This window comes from Danio rerio, chromosome 8 (genome assembly GCF_049306965.1).
Source record: "Danio rerio strain Tuebingen ecotype United States chromosome 8, GRCz12tu, whole genome shotgun sequence".
NCBI classification, from domain to species: domain Eukaryota; kingdom Metazoa; phylum Chordata; class Actinopteri; order Cypriniformes; family Danionidae; genus Danio; species Danio rerio.
In genome coordinates this window covers 10,597,501-10,618,987 of record NC_133183.1, presented here as the reverse complement: position 1 = coordinate 10,618,987, position 21,487 = coordinate 10,597,501, and the positions used below count along the sequence as shown (strand labels likewise).

At 35.4% G+C, this 21,487-nt stretch overlaps 1 protein-coding gene across 2 annotated transcripts in view; it reads left to right on the top strand.

Annotated features, from left to right (window-relative positions):
* The window catches only part of slc6a8 (solute carrier family 6 member 8), a 67,986-nt gene extending 57,486 nt beyond the window's left edge, over positions 1–10,500 (top strand). Inside the window, exons 10-14 of one of the 2 annotated variants that reach the window (XR_012383790.1) lie at positions 834–971; positions 2,674–2,776; positions 2,950–3,050; positions 3,469–3,639; positions 9,737–10,405. Coding sequence is in view for 1 of the 2 variants with exons in the window: in NM_001327868.1 (NP_001314797.1) it covers positions 834–971; positions 2,674–2,776; positions 2,950–3,050; positions 3,469–3,639; positions 9,737–9,877 (654 nt within the window). In the remaining variant the exon portion in view is untranslated. Of the gene's footprint in view, positions 1–833; positions 972–2,673; positions 2,777–2,949; positions 3,051–3,468; positions 3,640–9,736 lie in introns of both variants that reach the window. The other variant, NM_001327868.1, reaches the window with a different exon arrangement.
* Positions 10,501–21,487: the final 10,987 nt, after the last annotated feature.

Here is a 21,487-nt window from a genome sequence, read left to right as displayed (position 1 = left end):
CTGAAAGACGATCAACTGAATTTAAAATTCGCTCTCATCCGGGTCACGGCACCAATGTAGCATCTTCGCATTAATTTACACTGCTCTAAGCTGGATGTAAACAAAGACTGTAGAATACACCGGACGTGTCGCTCCTATAGTTTTGAATGTGAAAAGTGTAACGACTAAATGGCAAATGAAGCCCCGCCTTGTATTACAGAAGCCAAAAAATTTCAGTAAGAGTTTGTGTGACTCAAACATTAAGAAAAGAATCTAAAGAAACAGTTGTTGTTTAATTTTATTGGTGATTCCTAATTTTAGAAAATGTGATGTTTTCCCATTCAAACAGAATGCCCGATCATACTGACCGAGAGGCGTTTCAAAATTGCCAACCTAGTTAAATTACTTGCCTTAAAGCGACTTTGATGTAAACTAGCTTTTCAGTGTATGGGAGATGGACAGAAGGGCATATCCACTCTAGTATCACCAGCTAGTATGGCACCGGGCCGTTCTCTACAAAAATAGCCCCTCCAGATCTGCTCACTTTACTATAATCTGCATCTCAAGAACACTACAGCCCCCTAACAATCTGTAACCCCTGCCTCTACAGACATAAACCAAACATATAATAATCAAATTGACAAAAACAACAAACAAAATGTCTGAAATTTAAAAATAAAATGAAATAGAAAACAGTGTCTCAATTATATTAAGTTCCCAAACTTGTTCTATTAATGTAGTAAGTTTCTTATCTCAATTAGCCCTTGTGTGTTATCAATTTATATTACACTATACAACAACTATATCTTTAAATCTTCCATTACTAACACACATGACTCCTTTTTTTTTCACAGTTTGTTGGTGTGGAGGGTTTCGTAACTGGCATTCTTGATCTTTTCCCTGGAAAGTATTACATGCGCTATCAGCGCGAAATCGCTGTGGCGATCTGCTGTTTATTATGCTTCATTATAGATCTCTCCATGGTTACACAGGTGAGTGTCTTTAATGAAACACCCTTCCATAAGCGATAATGTCAAGCGTGAGAAAATCAGCATCTATTTCCCTCACGATCAGCAGCGTTCTACTCCATTAGTCAGACAACAATATAATGGTTTGTCACGAGTCCTTTCACTGAGCATTACATCATCACGCTCTCATTCAGAGTTTGATCATCCAGCAGTTAAAACTCTTACTGTACGCAGAAGAGACGTGACTCGTAAAGCTCACGATGACGCAGAAGTTTACACAGGACAACTTCAAACAATCGCTGACCTGACAAGTAGCATTTGAGAGATTGATTTGTTTGCTTTATCAAACACAGATGACATTTTGACTTACTGTTGAGTACAGACAACATTCATAACACATTTAACTTCTGAGGTGTAAAGAGTACCTAAAAACCATACTAGAGTAAAAGTACAGATACCTTACTGTAAAAATGACTCCATTACAAGTTACAAGTCACCAATTCCAATAAGACTTGAGTAAAAGTATTAAAGTATCCAATTTTAAAAGAACATAAGTATTTTACTCGTACTGAATGTAGGCTCAAAGAACACCAAGAAAGGTTTTATTTCATAATATTAAATTAAATTGAACACCTCAATGTTTCAAAATGGCAGAACAAAATAGATAAAAAAAAATAGAACAAAAAGTCTCAAACTAAAATGTTCAAAATGGCACAAACAATTTAAAAAAAAGAAGTAAAAAACGTAGTAGAAAATATCTGAGCTGACTTTCATGCGATTCACCTCACCGTCTCAAAGGGAAGCAATACTTTAATTTTGAGTAGTTTTTCAATTGATTTGGATGTTTTCTCTGTATTAATATTAAACAGAGGAGCAAACTGTATAATTTCAGTAAAAACATTTATTCACGTTGCACAAAACAAATTAAGCTAAAACAGTCGTCATGTCACAGTGGTTTTTGCCATTTCAGTAACTGTAATAAATTCACTTAATTTACATTAAATTAACGTTAAATAGACTCTTACTTCAATGTGTTTTCTCAAATTGTACCATAAATTCTTAAAAGCACTTATTTTTGTGGCAAACAAAGTAGACACTGCATCCTGTAAGAGACATTCTGCATATCGGCAAATGAAAACATTTCTTTCAGATAAGTCCATCGATGGTCATCAGTGCTGGCACTGCTTGATGTGCCGACTTCGGCCTCACGCACAATCACAATGTAATAAGTAACTATAAGCGTCCGTTCAAATGTAGTGGAGTAAAAAGTACATATATTCAATCAAAAATGTAGTCAAGTAGAGAATAAAACTTGCTTATATTTTAAATATTCAGTACGAGTAAAAAGTAGCCAAAAAATACTTAAGTAACGAAGTCCATTTGCTTAAGTACTTTACACCACTGTTTAACTTACATAAAACTGACTAATAATGTTACATAAAAGGTTCATTAATTAATTAATTTTGAGTACAAAAAAAAATTGTCAATATTTACATTTAGGAAATTATTTTAATGTGTCTGTATTTATAATCATAGTTACATAAATCATAAACTGTAGTATGTACTTATTTATTAGTTCATCTGGCATTTCTATGCTTTTTATTACATATTAGTATTGATTTTTTTTCTTCTGTGGAATAACATGCGCTGATAGTGGGAAATGTTGGTAGATAGTGCTCGTTTTAATGTAATGTCAGTTTTTAATCTCTCCGTTGATCAATTTCAGGGAGGGATGTACGTCTTCCAGCTTTTTGACTACTACTCAGCCAGTGGAATGACCCTGCTGTGGCAAGCATTCTGGGAATGCGTGGTTGTCGCATGGGTTTATGGTGAGAATCAGCTTTCATTTTCTCACATCTCATCAGTTTATCATGAGCAGCGCAGACATTTATCTTTACAATGTTCGCTGCACACAGGGACAAAAATAGCATGTAGGAGCCTGTGCTGACAGTAACGCTATTCTAATCCTACACACACCTAAAACACTGCTGACTTTGTGCAGGTGCTGACAGATTCATGGACGATATTGCTCGTATGATCGGTTACCGGCCATTCCCGTGGATGAAGTGGTGCTGGTCCATTATAACTCCATGTGTTTGCATGGTGAGTGTTGAAAAACCTCTCGCCTGTTCATGGCATGTCAGTGCATATGCCATTAAAATGATTTTAAATGATGCATTACAGTATACACCTGGTATTAAAGGGACAGTTTCCAAAGGTATTCACCATTTACGAGTTTCCTTCTTCAGTTGAACACAACAGAAGTAAATATTTAGCAGAATTTACATTTTCATGTGCCATTTACATCCGTTGTAGCAAAAACAAATCAAAAACAAAGGTTTATCCTACTCAGTTGTTCATATCAGTATTTATGTGCATGTGAAAAAATTTCGTGCATCTTGATGTTTCCATTAAACATTTTCTATGCAATATTCCAAAATGCCCATAATAATAGGTGGATGGAAACATAGCTACTGATGCAGTCAGATTTTTGATGGATGCCTTTTTTCTTGGTCTTCAGGGTATCTTCCTATTTCACCTGCTGAACTACAAGCCTCTGACCTACAACAATGTGTATGTGTACCCATGGTGGGGAGAGGTGATCGGATGGTGTCTGGCTCTCTCCTCCATGCTCTGCATCCCCGTCAGCCTCGTGTACAAGCTCTCTGGAGCTAAGGGAACATTTAAAGAGGTACACACCATTTCAGACATTTTAACTCTCTAATGGGGCTGTGTGATATCGAAAAAATCTGACATTGCAGTCAGATAGAGTTGAAGTCAGAATTATTTGCCCCCTTTGAATTTTTTTCTTTTTTAAATATTTCCCAAATGATGTTTAACAGAGTAAGAACATTTTCACAGTATGTCTGATAATATTTTTTTCTTCTGGAGAAGTCTTATTTGTTTTATTTCGGCTAGTATAAAAGCAGTTTTTATTTTTTTATGAACCATTTTAGGGTCAAAATTATTAGCGCCTTTAAGCTATATATTTGTTTATTAGTCTACAAAACAAACCATCGTTATACAATAACTTGCCTAACTTGCCTACTTAAACTAATTAACCTAGTTAAGCCTTTAAATGTCACTTTAAGTATAGAAGTGTCTTGAAAAATATTTAGTCAAATATTATTTACTGTCATCATGGCAAAGATAAAATAAACCATATTGTATGAAAGCACTTCTTACTAAACAAATGCTTTATATACATAAATACTTATGTATTAATGTTAATTACTAATCTTTCTATGAACAGTATATGATTATAATGGCAAACCAATGATAATGTAAATAGCCTACTGTACCGTTACGTCATACATCTGCGATTATATATAATAAAAAGTAAATAAGACATATATAAACACACACAGAGCCTCACAATCTGGTACCCTAAAGGTTACCCAGGCCCATTCTGAAAACGTAGTCCCGTGGACGTTTCTGGAGACCGCAAAATAGGTACCAGGAGGTACGTATTTTTGCAGTTTTTGTTTTCGCAAATCAGCGAGAGGCAACTGTGTGCGCTTTTTCGCATCTTGAACGTCTCTTGTGAGTGCCGTTCACACCCGCGCTGTTCTTGCGTAAACCAGAGACTACTGTCGAACAACCGTCTGTCTGACTGGCTGAATGATTGACTGGGTGACCGGCCAATCGGCCGACCCACCCTCCTCCCTTTTTCCTAAACCCAACCAACAATTTACAAAAGCCGTCCAGAAAAAGAAAAGCCCTCGTCTGATTTTTACTACGTTTTCGGATTTTACCACATTCTTATCCTGTTATCATCTTGTTGACTATTTTTTGGATTCTGTTTTTGTCTCACCTGATTTCTTGAACCGCTCTTCCCCGGACTCGAACCCGGTTGTCGTCGTCGTGGTCAGCTCCTCTCTGCGTCTTTAGTCTGCCGACTTACATGAAGAACAAACTGGACAAATTGGTTTCGGTGGGAAAGCCCTCCACACGGAGGTAAGCGGTCAGCCAGCAATCCGAAAAAGGAACGGCGTCACACCACCTCGTAGCGTTCGCTTAAAAAATTAAATGTAGCCATACGTACCTGCGGCCACATAATTCGCAGTCTCCAGAAACGTCCACGGGACTACGTTTTCAGAATGAGCCTGGGTTGTCTAAAGCAGGGGTTCTCAACTGGTTTGGCCATGGGACCCACATTTTTACATGGTCATCAAGCCGCAACCCAAATTTCATGCTCTCTTACGAGGGCACCTCACTACATATGACACTGAGGCGTTAAGTCTTTTTTGTCGTCAATATATATATATCCATACTTAACATATTTGGGGTCGTACTTGCGCTTCGACATATTTTTTGCAATAATTAAATGAAATTTCACTTGTCAGACGGTAGGGTTGTCGCGCATGCATTTCAAAATAAAAGTCCGGTATAAGCAAAATAAGTAAAAAATTAAACTTTTATTGTTTTATTTTGACCACACACTCCGCGACCCACTGAAAATGTTCCCGCAACCCACTTTTGGGTCACGACCCACCAGTTGAGAAACACTGGTCTAAAGGGTACCCAAAACATAGTACAGTACGTTTCACTTTTTGGTACCTTTTGACTATGGAAACCGCCATAAAAGCGTTCCGAACCACACCGTACCACTCAGTAGAAACTTACTCACTACTCACTAAACTTACTACTTGGTGAAATCAGGTTGGCTTATTTCATGCAAAAAGTACAATAAATTAATTAGAAGCAAAGATAAAAACAATAGAGCAAACTTACAAGGAAAATAAACAGCATTTTATAGTCTAGAAATGTACAAATAATTCAATAAAATGAACTGTGTTAAAGTTGCAAATGGTATAATTTATTATGCCTAAATGTAACAGTAAATGTGAAACAGTTACATGCATTAAAAACACTCACAAATGATCAACTTTAACTATATTACAATTCAAATTTGCAGTGACTGCACAATTCTCATGTGTCTGAACTGTGGAGCTGTTCAAATAATCCCTACTCAACACTGCATATCCTGCGATGTGACTACTGCGGATGCACACACTGATATCAATGCTCAAACTATATATTGTGCAGTCCCACTCTCTAAATACTCAAACTGTGAGCATCAACCCCTCTTAAACACATAAAAACAGCAGCAGTTACTGTGAAAGTGGCGGTTTAATGTTGCTGTTGGTGCCATTGGAGTTGGACTATGGGTCAGTTACCTCAGTGAAAGCATCATGAGAAAGCGATGTGTGTATTTATAGTAAGTAGGCTAATGGTTGTCATTCCTCTGCAGACCACAATGCTTCAACGCCTCAGTGTTTGCATTCAAACACATTCACACACAAGACAAAAGTGAGGGTTTGTGGCTTGTACGCTGTGGGAAAAACTAGAGCTTGATGCTGGAGGAAACGGAAAATAATAGGGCTATCAGTCACATAGATTAATATTGTGGCTTTGAAGTGTCTTAAGGTGTATAGTTACTTTTAAAGAAACGAAAATGTTATCTATTGTGTGGATGATATTACGACACTATGATTGTATCTATAAAAAGATTGTGACCTGAGGTATATGATGAGATGTCCTATATTCAGTGTACAGCACGATTTCATTTTCATTGAATGTGTATTAACACATTCAGTGAAAAAAAGAAGGGGGTGAAATGATGTTACATTCTGATTCAACCTAATGAAGTGCATCACAACCTATAGGTAATACAAATATAAAAGTATGTTTGACTGGAATCCATTTTCTGCAAATGTATGGTAATATTTAAAGGGCCATGACACCCCCCACTTTCGGTTAAAGTCTACTTCAGAATTTTTTCAAAAGATGCATGATTAATGGGCGTGGAGCTCTGCGAGCATAGGGCAGGAGTGGGCGTGGCAAGCAGGGGAGAAGGGGAGCGAACAACTGTTGTTGTCAGTTAGCTCGCAAACTGAGACAAACCGTGAGGAGACGCATGAGTTTATAGTTTTCAAAGTTAAAATGCAAAGAAATAAACAGTAATTTAATGTCCTGCTACATTTGTTATTCGTAATTTCATATACAGACAACCACAATTTATATCATAATAAAGATAATAGTGTTCATGTACACACTATAAATGAGGACTTCTCCCTCAATCCCCGGGTCTGAATCATAGATCTAAATGCAGACTCAGTGCAGCAGGTCTCCTGACCTGCCTATTTTAACCATTAGCCCTGCTGGTAATCTGGAGGATTTAGGCAAACAAAGCAGCACGGCGATGTGTCTGAATGTGAATGAACTCCTGATACAAGACAACATCCGCCATTCTCCAATTCTCGTGCTGCTCTCCCGACAAAAATGCTTGCATCACACACACAGCTTTGCTGTTTGATCGGCCCTGACAGGATCGCGGGGACAAACATGCAACAAACCCTGTGGATCATGGAAACAAACACATACGAGCCTTCATAAACGGCTACTGCATGCCGTGGGTCTGTGTCTCACAGCTTGAGCTTGGCACTGGTCTGGCAGGTCTGCGTCTGCCTTGCCTTCGGAAAGCACGTGCTAATGAATAATTAAGCAGCCGGCTCTTCTCATAGGATAAGAAAACTCCGCTTTGAATAATAATGAGAAACCGACGCATCATCATTGCACTTGCAGTACTTCGCTACGTCGCCGATTTTGATCCCGCCCCCAAAAATCATTCTAAACCCGGAAGCTAAAATTAGCTGACAAAAGCTGAAAACTATCCAGTTTTCCCCACAATTAAAGCTGACAGGTGCTAACATTGTCTTAACTGATGCTCAACTCACACATCTGTTAATATATATAAAAAAAAGTTCTCCAGGGTGTCCTGAACCTTTAAAAGCAGTCAGTGTTATTTTAGTATCATTAATTTATTTAAAAATAATAATAATAATATTAAACTAAATTATTTAAAAATGATTTGGTAACGCTTTACAATAAGGTTAATGGTTACAACTATTTAATGTAGTTAATGCATTTTCAAATAATGAACAATACATTTATTACAGTATTTGTTCATGTTAATGTTAGTAAGTGAAAATAAAGTTGTTCATTGTTAGTTCGTTAACTCGCAGTGCATTAATTAATGTTAACAAGCATGAATTTCAATGTTAATAATGCATTAGTAAATGTTGAACTATGATTAATAAATGCGGTATTGTTCATGATTTGTTCATGTTAGTGAATACATTAAATAATGAAACCTTATTGTGGGACTAATTATTTACACTATTACTACTTATTGACAAAATTGTTTAACAATAGAAACCTTAATTCAAAATGTGCATGATGTGTTTACTTGTGTTATCTTTGACTAATATTTACATTTGTTTGATGGTCTTGTTTGAAGTGGAAAAATCCTGCTAAATATTAAAGAAATCTGTAAGGGTGCAAACGCTTTTTCAGCAAAATTACAGTACAAATAGCAAAATAGTGAAATGTTATTGCACTATAAAATAACTGTTCAAAAGTAGTTTTTAATCTAATTTAATAATTTATTCTAGTCATTTTAAAGATGAATTTAGAGATGAATTTGCAACAGAGTCACATGATTTTTCAGAAATCACTCTAATATTAATTATTATTGTTATCATTATTATAATTATTATTATTATTATTATTATTAATGGTAAGAGTAACTTAACTTTTTTTTACATTTAATAAATGCTGCTTTGATGAACAGAATAACTTTATTTAAATTATTACATAAAAATAATCACTAAAAAAATAAAACAATTGACCCCAAACTTTTGACCTGTAGTGGATATATATTTATACATTCAATTCTTGCAATTATGCTATTCATGTTAGTTTTTTTAACATTCCTACATAACATTTTGTTTTTATTTTGTAATTTTACACTTGTGATTTCACAATCAGTCAATGCAAAAAATAAATAATAATAATAAATATATAAATAAATGAACAACAACAAAAAAAGCAATGTTACTGAGAGATAAATCAGAGCTTGATTGTACACTTGGAGTAAAATAGTCTAACTTAACTATAGGAATTTTTAAGAGTTTTTTTTTTTCTAAGTAAACAGCTTATTAAAATCTCAAAAATATTATGTGGAAGTCGAAACACTTGTTACCACTTTAAATGAGAACAGTTGAAGTCAGAATTATTAAACCCCTCTGTTTAGTTTTTACCCCCATTTTCTGTTTGACGGAGAGAAGTTTTTTTTAACACATTTCTAAACATAATAGTTTTAATGACTCATTTGTAATAACTTTTATGTTTGCCATAATGACAGTAAATAATATTTGACTAGATATTTTTCAAGACACTTCTATACAGCTCAAAGTGATATTTAAAGGCTTAACTAGGTTAATTAGGTTAGCTAGGCAGGTTAGGGGAATTTGTCAAGTTATTGTATAATGATTTGTTATAATGATTTGTTATGTAGACTATCGAAAAAATATAGCTTAAAAGAGCTAATAATTTTGACCCTAAAATGGGTTTTTAAAAATTAAAAACTGCTTTTATTCTTGCCGAAATAAAGCAAACAAGACTTTCTCCAGAAGAAAAAATACTATCAGACATACTTTCAACATTTCCTTGCTCTGTTAAACATCATTTGGGAAATATTTAAAAAAGAAAATCAAAGGGGGGCTAATAATTCTGACTTCAACTGTATACTCTAGGAATGGTATAGCAGAAAATAGTAGCTGTTTTTAAAACCCTGACTTTTCCTAATCATGGTAAACCTTGAAACTGGTTATCGTGCCATGCTTACTTATAATCAATTGTAACTATCACAGCTAAGTGAGCTGTCAAAATTTATCCATTAAAACAAAATGAATATTGACCTGTTATATTTTTTTGTTTTTCAGCGTTGGGAAAATCTGACCAAACCAGTGTGGGGAGCCCATCACCTGGAATACATGGCTCCCGACACTGACATTAAAAGCCTGGCCTCTCTGTCTCCTGGGATGGAGGAGAACAAGGTGATCATTTTCGAGAGTGTTATGTAGACGAAAAGGGAAATCCTCCAACAGCCCTCCTAAGGCAAGCTGGTTGAAGAGATCATCAGTATTTATTTCTTTGTATGGAATTCTGCATCATCTTACAGTCTTAAAATCAGCCGATGCACATGTACGGTTACATCCGTTTCATACTACAGATCCTCTAGCTTGCACAGTACCAGGTGTTCTTCCACTTCCACCAGTCCAAACTGCGTATAGAAACACACAGGGAAAAAAAAATATTCCAGATATCAAAACCTGCAGGGTGTAATCAGCATGTCTTTGGAGGGGGACATTTTAGCGTAGCCTAAAACATCATTTGACAGAGCGGCAGAATTTCCACAGGCCACCTTCCTGAACATAAGAGTCTCTTTGCACTGACACATTCATAAGGGGAGGAAATGCATCCTTGAGTTAAATAAATGACATTCACAAGAGTGGATTAATAATCACGCTATCATCAAAATCTAAACTAAAATATGGCAAAAATAGATATAGATCAAGCAATCTAGCTAAATGTGTCTTTGCAGATGTTAATACCCATATGGAAATCTAATATATGGCAATATGCAAATTACCTATATAATGTAGAGGCTTATATTTGGATTTCACATACACACACACACACAAACACACACATATATATATATATATATATATATATATATATATATATATATATATATATATATATATACATACACATACATACACATATATATACACACACATATACATATATATATATATATATATATATATATATATATATATATATATATATATATGTCATATATGCAACATATTTCAAAGTAGAGATCTGCGCGAGACTAAATTTTGAATCCCGCTCCCACCCGCACCCGCCAGGTTTTAGGCTGAACCTGACCGCTCCCGCTTATATTAAGCACTTGTTGTCCAAGCTGTCTGTATAAACACACACACATAAGCACCAAGCACACACACAGGCAAAGCTCTCTCTCTCTCTCTCATGCGCGCACACACACACACACACCACACACAAGCAGGCAAAGCTCTTTCTCTCTCTCATTCGCGTGCACGCACTAACACACACATAAGCACCAAGCACACACACAGGCAAAGCTCTCTGTCTCTGTATCATTCGCGCGCACTAACACACACACACACACACACATCTCTCAGTCGCGCGTGCGCACACATATACACACACACACACACACATAGCACCAAACAAGCTAAACAAAGCTATTTCATTTACACACATACATACGCGTGCTCACTTGAGAGTCAGGAGTGATATTGCTAGACACCCCACTCCCGTCCCAAATTAAACCCGTTACCGACCGCTCCCGCGATTTATTCCGAAATTTATATGCAGACCTCTATTTCAAAGTATTGCAAAAATGACGTTATATATAGTGCTCAGCATAGATGAAGTTGATCCCCTTGAAAATGAGCATTTTTATCCATTTCTCAGTGATTATAGGCAAAAATTGTGGGTGCATTTAAACAAAACTGTTTTATTAACCAGTTTTATGCTTTAAAAAGAGTTTGGTCACATAACATCATTAGGAATAGAAAGAGAATGTATTTAAATTCAAATAAGTTGTTACAAAAACACTTAAAACTACAAAATTACATAATTGTTTTTCCTCTTTATTATATGTTTCCCCAGCATATTAATTCGAGTGTACTCATTTTTAACCATGATCTTATAAGTCTTATTTGTTAGATTAGTTCCAGTTAAGCTTTGGTACTGGTTAATCTAATGTTTATGCACAAATATTAGAGGAGTGTGAACCTACACTGGTCTCATAGGCCCCGTTTTGTCCATAGCAGTGAAATTGGGGCTTCTGCTGTACCCTCAGTGTAAGTGAGACTGCCCAATTCACTGCGTATGCGTTTGCTGGACTGAGTTTTCAAGTAATTGGAGCATTTTAGTTGCTCACGCTCGCCTCCCTCGCCACAGTAAACTAACGCAACATAGCACATTTGAGATAAAGGACGTCTGTATGTAACCAGTTAAGATGTATTACTGAACCTATACCGAATTGTCCTCATCTGCATCGTGGTGCACCGAAGAAACAATTCATTTTGACACCCCTAACAAACATATTATTGTAAAGCATCCTATAGAAAATAAATTACATTTAAAAGAGATATCTGTGAGAGCTGTACGATTTTATGCTAAATGTACATATATATATATATGTATATATATATATATATATATATATATATATATATATATATATATATATATATATATATATATATAYACACAYATATATATATATATATATATATATATATATATATATATATTCAAATAAATGATCTATAATTTCATATATGTGCAGTTATATCTAATATGTTTGAACATATATACACATATATGTACTTCCAATAGTCAAAAAAAAAACATATTTAAACATCCATTTTTGCTGTATTTTGAAATATATGTTGCATATATATATCTAACCTGTATGTCACCTATGTAATTTGCACATATTTGCAGATTTCAATATGGGTAAGGCCACATGTAGTTGCCAAATGTTGCCAGATAGCTTTGGCTCGATGTGTCTTCATCTGACTTCATTACCTGGTGCATGTTTTGACTGCATATGTGCCAAATGAAGCGTCGCTTGCCATCTCTGTTCAGAAGATGGTTTTGGTTGCCATTAAAAAAAATCATTAATCAATATCTTCCTGTTCAGCTCAAATTCACTGTGTGCTTGATTTGGAAACATCCGGAGAGATTTTATTAGACTCGAGCAAAAGATATTGAATGGACAAGTTGCTTGTGAACCAAAGGTTGCATTTTGTTAATTACTGAATTATTAAAGTCAGCATGGAATCATTCACTTTTCACAGTGCAATCAATTTCTTATTTGACTGAATTTAATGGGTTGTAAAACAAAACTGCTTGATATACAGTTCCATGTCCATAAATATTCGGACATTGACACAATTCTAACATTTTAGGCTATATACACCAACACAATCGATTTTAAATGAAACGAACAAGAAGTACTTTAACTGCAGACTGTCAGCTGCTGTCATTTGAAGGTATTTACACCCAAATCAAGTGAACGGTGTAGGAATTACAACAGTTTGTATATGTGCCTCCCCCTTGTTAAGGGTCCAAAAGTAAAGCTGCGGTCACACTACAGTTTAAGCTTGCGAAATTCTGTAGTACGGCGCTGCAAAAAGGGGCGGGATTAAACTAGATTATTAGACATTAAAAAAAGCGAGTGATTGGTCCATATTTAAAATTTCTGTCCAGAGAGGTCATGTTTTGATCCTTGATTGGTCTCACGCAGTCAACTGATACGAGGTCACTGTTTACCAAGCTTGAACTTTACAATCCAGCCAACTGCGAAACTTGTTGCAGGAGCTTGCGTTTACAGTTTGACGCATTCGCGTGTGTATGAATGGAAGTCTATAGGAAGAAAAGTGCAGTGTGACCAAAGCTTACTAGAGTAATGAACTCTGGACCTTTGATCTGCTCATTTTAATTGGGATAATGAGGTAATAACACACACCTGGCCATGAAACAGCTTAGAAGCCAATTTGTCCAATTAATTTTGGACCCCTAACAAGTAGGAGGCACATATGCAAACTGTTGTAATTCCTACAGCGTTCACCTGATTTTGGATGTAAATACCAAGTTAAAGCTGACAGTCTGACGTTAAAGCACATATTGTTTGTTTCATATTTGGTGTGTAGAGCCAAAAATGTTAGAATTATGTTTACGTCCAAATATTTATGGAACTAACTGTTTGTCGATTTAAAATCCCCATTGAGATATTGCTAAGTGTTAATGTCCAAATTGCACTGTGATCATTTATTTGTTATCATTATTTTCAGTTTGATCATTTAAAAATAGTTAAATTTGAAACTTTATATGAAACTTATTCAATTTGAATAGTTAACATTTGAAAATAAAGATGTAAATAAAGTGATTTGTATTACTCTTTACTTTACAGTGCATTAGTATTATAGCAATATGTTTATTGGTTCTTGTTTTTATTTGATATTGCTTAATTTTATTATTAATCCCAAGTCGTTGACCACTAAAAGCATTTTGCACAAAATTAAGCAATATTTCCACTTCTTAAATGGTTTATATTTTATGCAGATACACTCTCATATTTATATTGTAATATTAATGCAGAAACTTATGCGATTTTCACTTTAATGCTGCCATTTTCTAAGTGTTTCATGCTGACTTTAGTAGAAGTTTACACTTTTAGTTTGTTCTACATTGTGAGTGCCAGTATTAACTATTGTTCTGATGTTTTCTAGTTCATTTAAATGATAATAGAAAGGATTACAAAATCAATGCAATAAAGTTTGAGAAACAAATACTCACAGAGATTCTTATAGCTTATAACATTATCATTTATCTGTTTGAAAGCACACTGAAAAAAATATTCATTTGATTTACAGTTTTTTTTAAGGTAAGTGGTTGCAAACAATTTATGTGGGCTGAATTTTAAGGTGCTGTATGTAAGTTTCTGACTCTTCTAAAGCATACAAATACACAATATGTTTGCAGATATTTAAGAAACATGCAAAGTGACCATTTTTGTTTATCCTAAAAACAATGCTGAAGTCAGATATTCTGCTTTGAAAATGTGAGTTACATGCTGGAACGACGGTCTTTGTTACGGTCATTTAACCCGCCCAGTGCCAGTTTAGCCAATTATATTTCAGCTCCCTGTGTTGCCTTGATGGAAAACAGTTTATTTCATTTATTCATTCAGAAAGGCTCTCAAAGTATGCGTGACAGTAGCAGACTCTGAAATGAAATGCAGATTTAGAGTTCTGCATGATGTGGTTATTAATTAGCAAATAATATAAACATTACAAACGTAAACATTAGGTGAGCAGGTTACATTGTAACAAGAATTACATTGTTAAACAATTTGGCTGTTTGCACCAGAAGAAACACAATAGAATTTTAAATACAGCCATGCAGAAGAACAGAATAGTGCACTCACTGCACTCCAACGAAATGGTAAGGTTTAAAATCTTATTAAAGCATATTAAACCTCTTTAACATTATTAAATGTAGATGCTGAATCACTGAGATGTGTTAGTTTGCACTGAATCACAGTCTTAAAGTTCAATGTCAAGCGGTTTATTTTATTTTCAAGATTTGAGGTGAACTATCTGCTGCTGCTTTCTGTGGTATGACAATAAATGTTACGTCGAATGGCATTCAAACTCACATTATTGGCATTTAACACTGAATAAACCACATGAGGTGCACCTGAGGTGTTTTCTGTTGTTTAGCTTTAAAAAAAGAAGCCGTTTCTAAAACATAAATTTCAGGTGTCGGTTAGGACAAAAACTCCTTTTAATATGAAGAATATGTCTTCTATTGCATGCCGTTGCTTTTATTTAAAACATGATTCATATCAGCCTTTAGGTGCAATAGTCAGGACTGCTTCTGTTGATGTCGTCAATCTGGCAACCTGCACTTGCATGTTATGAACCAGGTGTGCAATACCTAGTTCAACCACTGGGTGTCAAACTTACACACTGCACCTTTAAACAAACAAATTAAATTTAGATACGTTCAACTGAATTTGTTTGTTTAAATTCAGCTCATATAAATTGTTTGCAAACACTTACCTTAAAAATATTTAGTAAATATAATGAATATTTTTTTTCAAGTGCAGGTTACGGTGAGAATATAAGAATGAAATGGCAAAATCACTTTTTCCACTTAGAACCTGCAGGGTTTTTTTCTTTCTTTTGCCAATGTCAAGTGCAGAACAGTAAATCTCTTGATTTTTGTTGTTCTGCTTTGACAGTAGGTGAACTATAGACACAGTTGCCAAACTCTGCCTTTATTTGTCTTAAGTTGAGAACCCATAGACAAATAGCCAAGATCAACTGTATTACTGAATACTTTAAACTGTAGCGGACTGTGGAAATTCTGCCCTGTGGAATCAACTCCAACACTAAACCATTGTGACATTATAGATGTAATCAGAATGTACAAATTAGACTACATAATGTAAGGCTTCAGAATACATTTGCACATTGTTGTAAAATAATCTGCTAGCACTTTTTAATCGTGTTAGAAAGCGTTTTCATTTTGTTTTTCCTCTCTCTCTCTCTCTCTTGTTGTGATTTACATACTGTAAAATAAATCAGAGATTTATTTTGTGAAGGCTATTATTTTGCTTATATGCATATAAATATAAATACATATTGATATCTGTGTTATATTTTAAACGTTTGATGCTGTATGTACTTTTGATAAAGATGATAACATGGAGTGGGAATTCTTACTGAAACGCTGCAATGCAGTTGAACGGAGGCACGAGAGACAGATAGCACATGAGATTGATTTTTATTTCAAATATCAAGTGCTGCAGTTGTTAAATGTTTTAGATTTGTGTGTGTAAAACTCCAGTATTTTCTACCGACCACCCAGAAAGCGGCTCGATTTGGGGTTTTTGTTGAATAAGTCATCTAAATTGGATTCATACACCTACATCTATAGTTTCAAAATAACATCCATCTGTTTGGTTTAATAATATCAACCCCCGGCCATTTATTCATTCCCTTACATGCCTTTCTGAATGTCTGTAGTGAGAATGATAATAAGTGCCCTTCAGATAATCTGAGGACCGAGATAAAACCTCCTCACCGCTTCACACTGAGAGCTACTGGTTTACCAAAGGCCTTACTCGCTAACCGTTTAGTCCAATTTAAGATACACCAACCAAACTCCATACAAAAGTATTTTAAATTCATCCAAATTCGAGCCTGGGTCGGTCAGTAGATCAGTTAACAAATAGTGATTATATGTAGAAATGTTTATCTAGAGAAAAAAAAAGAAAGTACATGTTAACTAAAAAAGAAAAATGTTTTGTGTCATTATTTTCGTGCTCTGCCAAATGTTCTCGACAGTATCTTTGCACTGAAGGTTTGCCGTTTGTTGAGATTTAGAGCTAAATGAAACATGAACTGGTGAAAGGGAATGGTGAATAGCACAGTAGAATCACAGCTCCAGAAATGATGTTAGAGTAACTCAATGTTTTCGTTTAATGATTCCAAATACTCCTCGAGTTAGAGCTGCACGATTCTGGATAAAGTCCGATTTTTAATTTCAGATTTTTTTATTTTGTTTTTTATTAATCATAAAGATCACATTCAAACTTACTAAAGAGTAAGATAAATGGTACAAGTTTACCATTTAATTTATTTGAATTATTAATATTATTTTGTTAATTGGTTGAGTGAACGATTCAATCACTCACATATAAAAACATGACCGTTTTCATTGCTGGATGATGCCACAGTCAGAGTTTGAGATTTTATTTTAATTTTGTCATTTGGCGCTGCAAAAAGGGGCGGGATTAAACAAGATGATTAGACATTTAAAAAGTAAGCGATTGCTCCATATTTTAAATTTATGACCGGAGAGGTCATGTTTGAGCTTCGATTAGTCTCACGCAGTTACGTGATGTGATTTCGCAGGTCAGAGTTCACCAAGCTTGAACTTTGCAGCGCATCTAAATGCAAAACTTGTCGCACAAGCTTGCGATTCCGGTCTGCGGCATTCATGTGCATATAAATGGAATTCAATGAGGAGAAAAGTGCAGTGTGACCACAGATCTCTTCAATGAATATGATATAGTGAGATACAGTGTTGCCACCTACTAGTGAAACAAAATCAATTATATTTTATGTTACCTAATTCATTACTTTCGACTTTTTTGATCACTACCATAGAGTGTTTATATTCAAACTATAAATGTTTTTCTTGGCACATTTGGATTTTTATTTAATTTTTTTGTTTTGTTTGATAGAAATAACCATACGGTATGGTTAAATAGACTAAAGACTGAGCAAGACGTTTACATAACATTTTCAACAAAAACATTGGTTTTAGTTCTGACCATTTATTTATGCAACAAAGGAGTTTTATTTATTGCGTAAATATTTATTCATTTTCTTTTCGGCTTAGTCCCTTTATTAATCTGGGGTCGCCACAGCGGAGTGAACCGTCAGCTTATCCAGCATGTTTTACGCAGTGGATGCCCTTCCAGCTGCAACCCATCTCTGGGAAACATCCATACACACAAAATCACACTCATACACTACAGACAATTTAGCTTACCCAATTCACCTGTACCGCATGTCTTTGGACTTGTGGGGGAAACCGGAACACCTGGAGGAAACCTACACGAACGCGGAGAAGAACATGCAAACTCCACACAGAAACGCCAACTGACCCAGCCGGGGCTCAAACCAGTGACCTTTTTGCTGTAAAGGCAACAGCACTACCTACTCCACCACCGTGTCGCCTTGCTTGAATATGTATTGCTTAAACAAATAGAGACAATGCCACCTACTGGCCTGTCATGTATAATCAGCATCCATTTTAATGGACCCGTTTCAATGGGGATCACTTTGACGAAGTTGTCTCTATGCAAAACTTTTCAAAACTTTACTTTAGATAAATGGCTAGAACAAAGAAAAATGTTACAAAAAGCGAGACATTGCCCCCTACTGGCCTGGCATGCATAAACAGCTTATTATTTTATTTTAATGGACCTGTTTAAATGGCGAGCACTTTGACGAAATTGTCACATTAGCGAAACTTTTCAAAACCTTTCTTTGCTTAAACAAATGGTCAGAACTAAAATAAAAATGTAAAAAATTGTCACAACAGTGAGACATTGCCACCTACTGGTCTGGCTTGCATAAACAGCATATTATGTCACTTTAATGGACCTGTTTGAATGGCGAGCACTTTGACAAAGTTGTTTCTATGCTAAACTTTTCAAAACTTTCTTTGCTTAAATAAACGTCCAGAACTAAATAATAATAATAATAATAATAATAATAATAATAATAGTAACAAAATTGAGACATTGCCACCTACTGGCCTGGCATACATAAACGGCATTTTAAGTCATTTTAATGGACCCGTTTGAATGTGGATCACTTTGACAAAGTTGTCTGTATGCGAAGCTTTTCAAAATTGCAAACATTTTCTTTTTTTTGTACATTATTTTTGTGTAAACATAGATGTGATCTTATATGTGTGAACAGCTGAATTGTGATTTAGTAATGACAATGCGAAAATTCTCCAAATTGAAAAAAGATTCGTGCAGCTCTGCTCTGAGTAGTCAATCAGCCCTGGAGAGGATGGTCGAATGACAGTCAAAGCTTTGGGTGACGATACTGTCTTGAAACTTCACAGTTGACCTGGTAATAAGCTCATTGACGTCTTTCATCCTTGTGGTTTGTAACACACTGTGATGTAACCATGGTTGTCTATTTTTAAAAGCTAACAGTAGTAGAGCTAAGGTAACTGTAGCGTGTATGTTAGTGTCCATCTATCTAACAGGATCCCTCTCATGTAAAGAAGGGCTTCGTGCTCCACCACTGTGATCTTGTGCTGATCCACCTGCCCAAAATCAAAGCAACAAATGGCAATAAACTAACTCCATGAAGAAAAAATGGCTTGCAGTTTTTGTCGTCATTGTCTCAAAAGTTGCTCTCTTCATTTGCAACATCATTAAACATACAATAAAAAACGATGGTCTCACTTTGGTGCTAAAATTAGGTTTCTTTTTTTTCTCACATAGCTGTTTGTACTTAAATCAGGGGTACATGTATTTACACAATGAGTACATTGTAACACACGATTAATTTCAGTGTAAGTACATATTAGTTAAGGCCACCTATTAAGCTGGACAAAATATGGTAATAAGACACAATGTGAGATAGTAATGTCAATGTCAGTTCTATTTATATAGCACTATTATACACAACCAAAGGTTGACCAATGTGCTAAACAGTACAAATCACAAAGAACAAGTATCAAATTATAGCTAAAACTAACAATTCTGTCTAATACTTATTATAGATAGAAACAAACAATTCTGACTGATAAAATGCCAAATCAAAAAGGTAAGTATTCAACCTAGATTTAAAAACAGACAGAGATGATATAGACCTAATACAGAGGGGCAGAGCATTCCACAAGGTAGGACCAGCTACTGGGAAAGCCCGGTCACCCCTGCATTCAGGGCCGGAGTGGGACTCCTTTTCAGCCCTGAAGTTTCAAGCCTTAGACCGGCCCACCTCAGTTCACGACTGACTTTATCAAAATAAGGTCATTTCCAATTCAGTTTCTAATTACACTATCGCGTCTTTTTCAAGAAAACAGCTGCTTTAGAACATCAAATATTCAACAACCTTACAGTGTTATATGTCTTAACAAAAAAATAATTACTCAGGTGAGGTCAGAACACGGATCGGCGGTGTTGTAACGCAACGTGCTGACCACTGGACCATAGTGGCGCTAATTATGTTTGTGTGTCGGGAATGATAGATACATTATCATCATTACCCTGCAGGCTGCATTTTGCTCATAGGGCTGCGAGACAATAAATAAGAAGAGCGGAGCGGCGGCAAAATAATGAATAGAGTGAGGCGATGGTCAAATAAATAAATAAATAAAAAAAAGTGTGACTGAGAGTGCAAGCAGCTAGAAATACCGGCCCCTTCCCACTGGGAATTCTCCTGGTCCTCCAGATTAGATAATCCGGGCCTCCTTGCATTTCAGCCTCGACCTTGGGATATATAATAGTCTCTGGTTAGATGACCGAAGAGACCGACCAGGCTGATGGTCTGACAGGTAGGAAGGAGCCAGGCCATTAAGAGATTTAAAAACCAGGAGAAGAATTTTAAAAGTGACACAATCGTGCACAGGCAACCAGTGCAAAGAGCGTGAGACTGTGTGATGTGGTCATATTTTTTGGTACTGGTTAAAAGCCTTGCAGCAGCATTTTGAACTAACTGTAGGCGGGATAGAGTTGTCTGACTGATCCCAAAATATAGCGCATTACAGTAGTCCAAGCTAGAAGTAATAAAAGCGTGATTATTTTATTATTTCTTCTAGATAAAATAGGTTTGACTGTTTTTAAAAGTCGAAAATGAAAATTTTGACTACTGTGTTAATTCGTTTATAAAATTTTAAGTCATCATCAAAGGCAACACCCAGATCTTTTACACAAGGCTTCACAGAAAAACCCAATTCACTAAGATCTGCTGGTGGTGTCCTAGAAGAATTTGACGAGCCGCACACAATTTCAGTGTTACTCTCATTCAAATCTAGAAAGTTCAAAGACAACGAGGCTTTCACATCCGACAGGCAAGAGATAAGAGTCTCCAGTCCACTTGAACTCGGTTTTAAAGGCAGGTAAATTTGAGTGTCATCTGCATAACAGTGGAAAGACAGACCATGTTTTCTAAAAAATAAAGTACACTTTAAAAACTGCAGGATTCCACATAATTCCTTCATGTTGTCCCAACACAAACATAATCGAAAACATTTATCAAACATAATCAATTCAACTGATTTTACAAATTTAAGTAGACTGAACATAAAACAATGAAGCTGTCCCAAAGAAACTCAACAGTTGTTTTGAATTAGCTTATTGTAAATGAGTAGTTTGAGCAAGCAGCAAAATGTTTTTAGTCTGCTACTGTTAAGAGCTCGTTATTATTCTAAAAAAAAAGTTTGTCAAGTAATATGAGCACTAAAAGCATGCATCACACAAGAAAAAAAATCTAATGAAGAAAAATTATTAGCCGTTT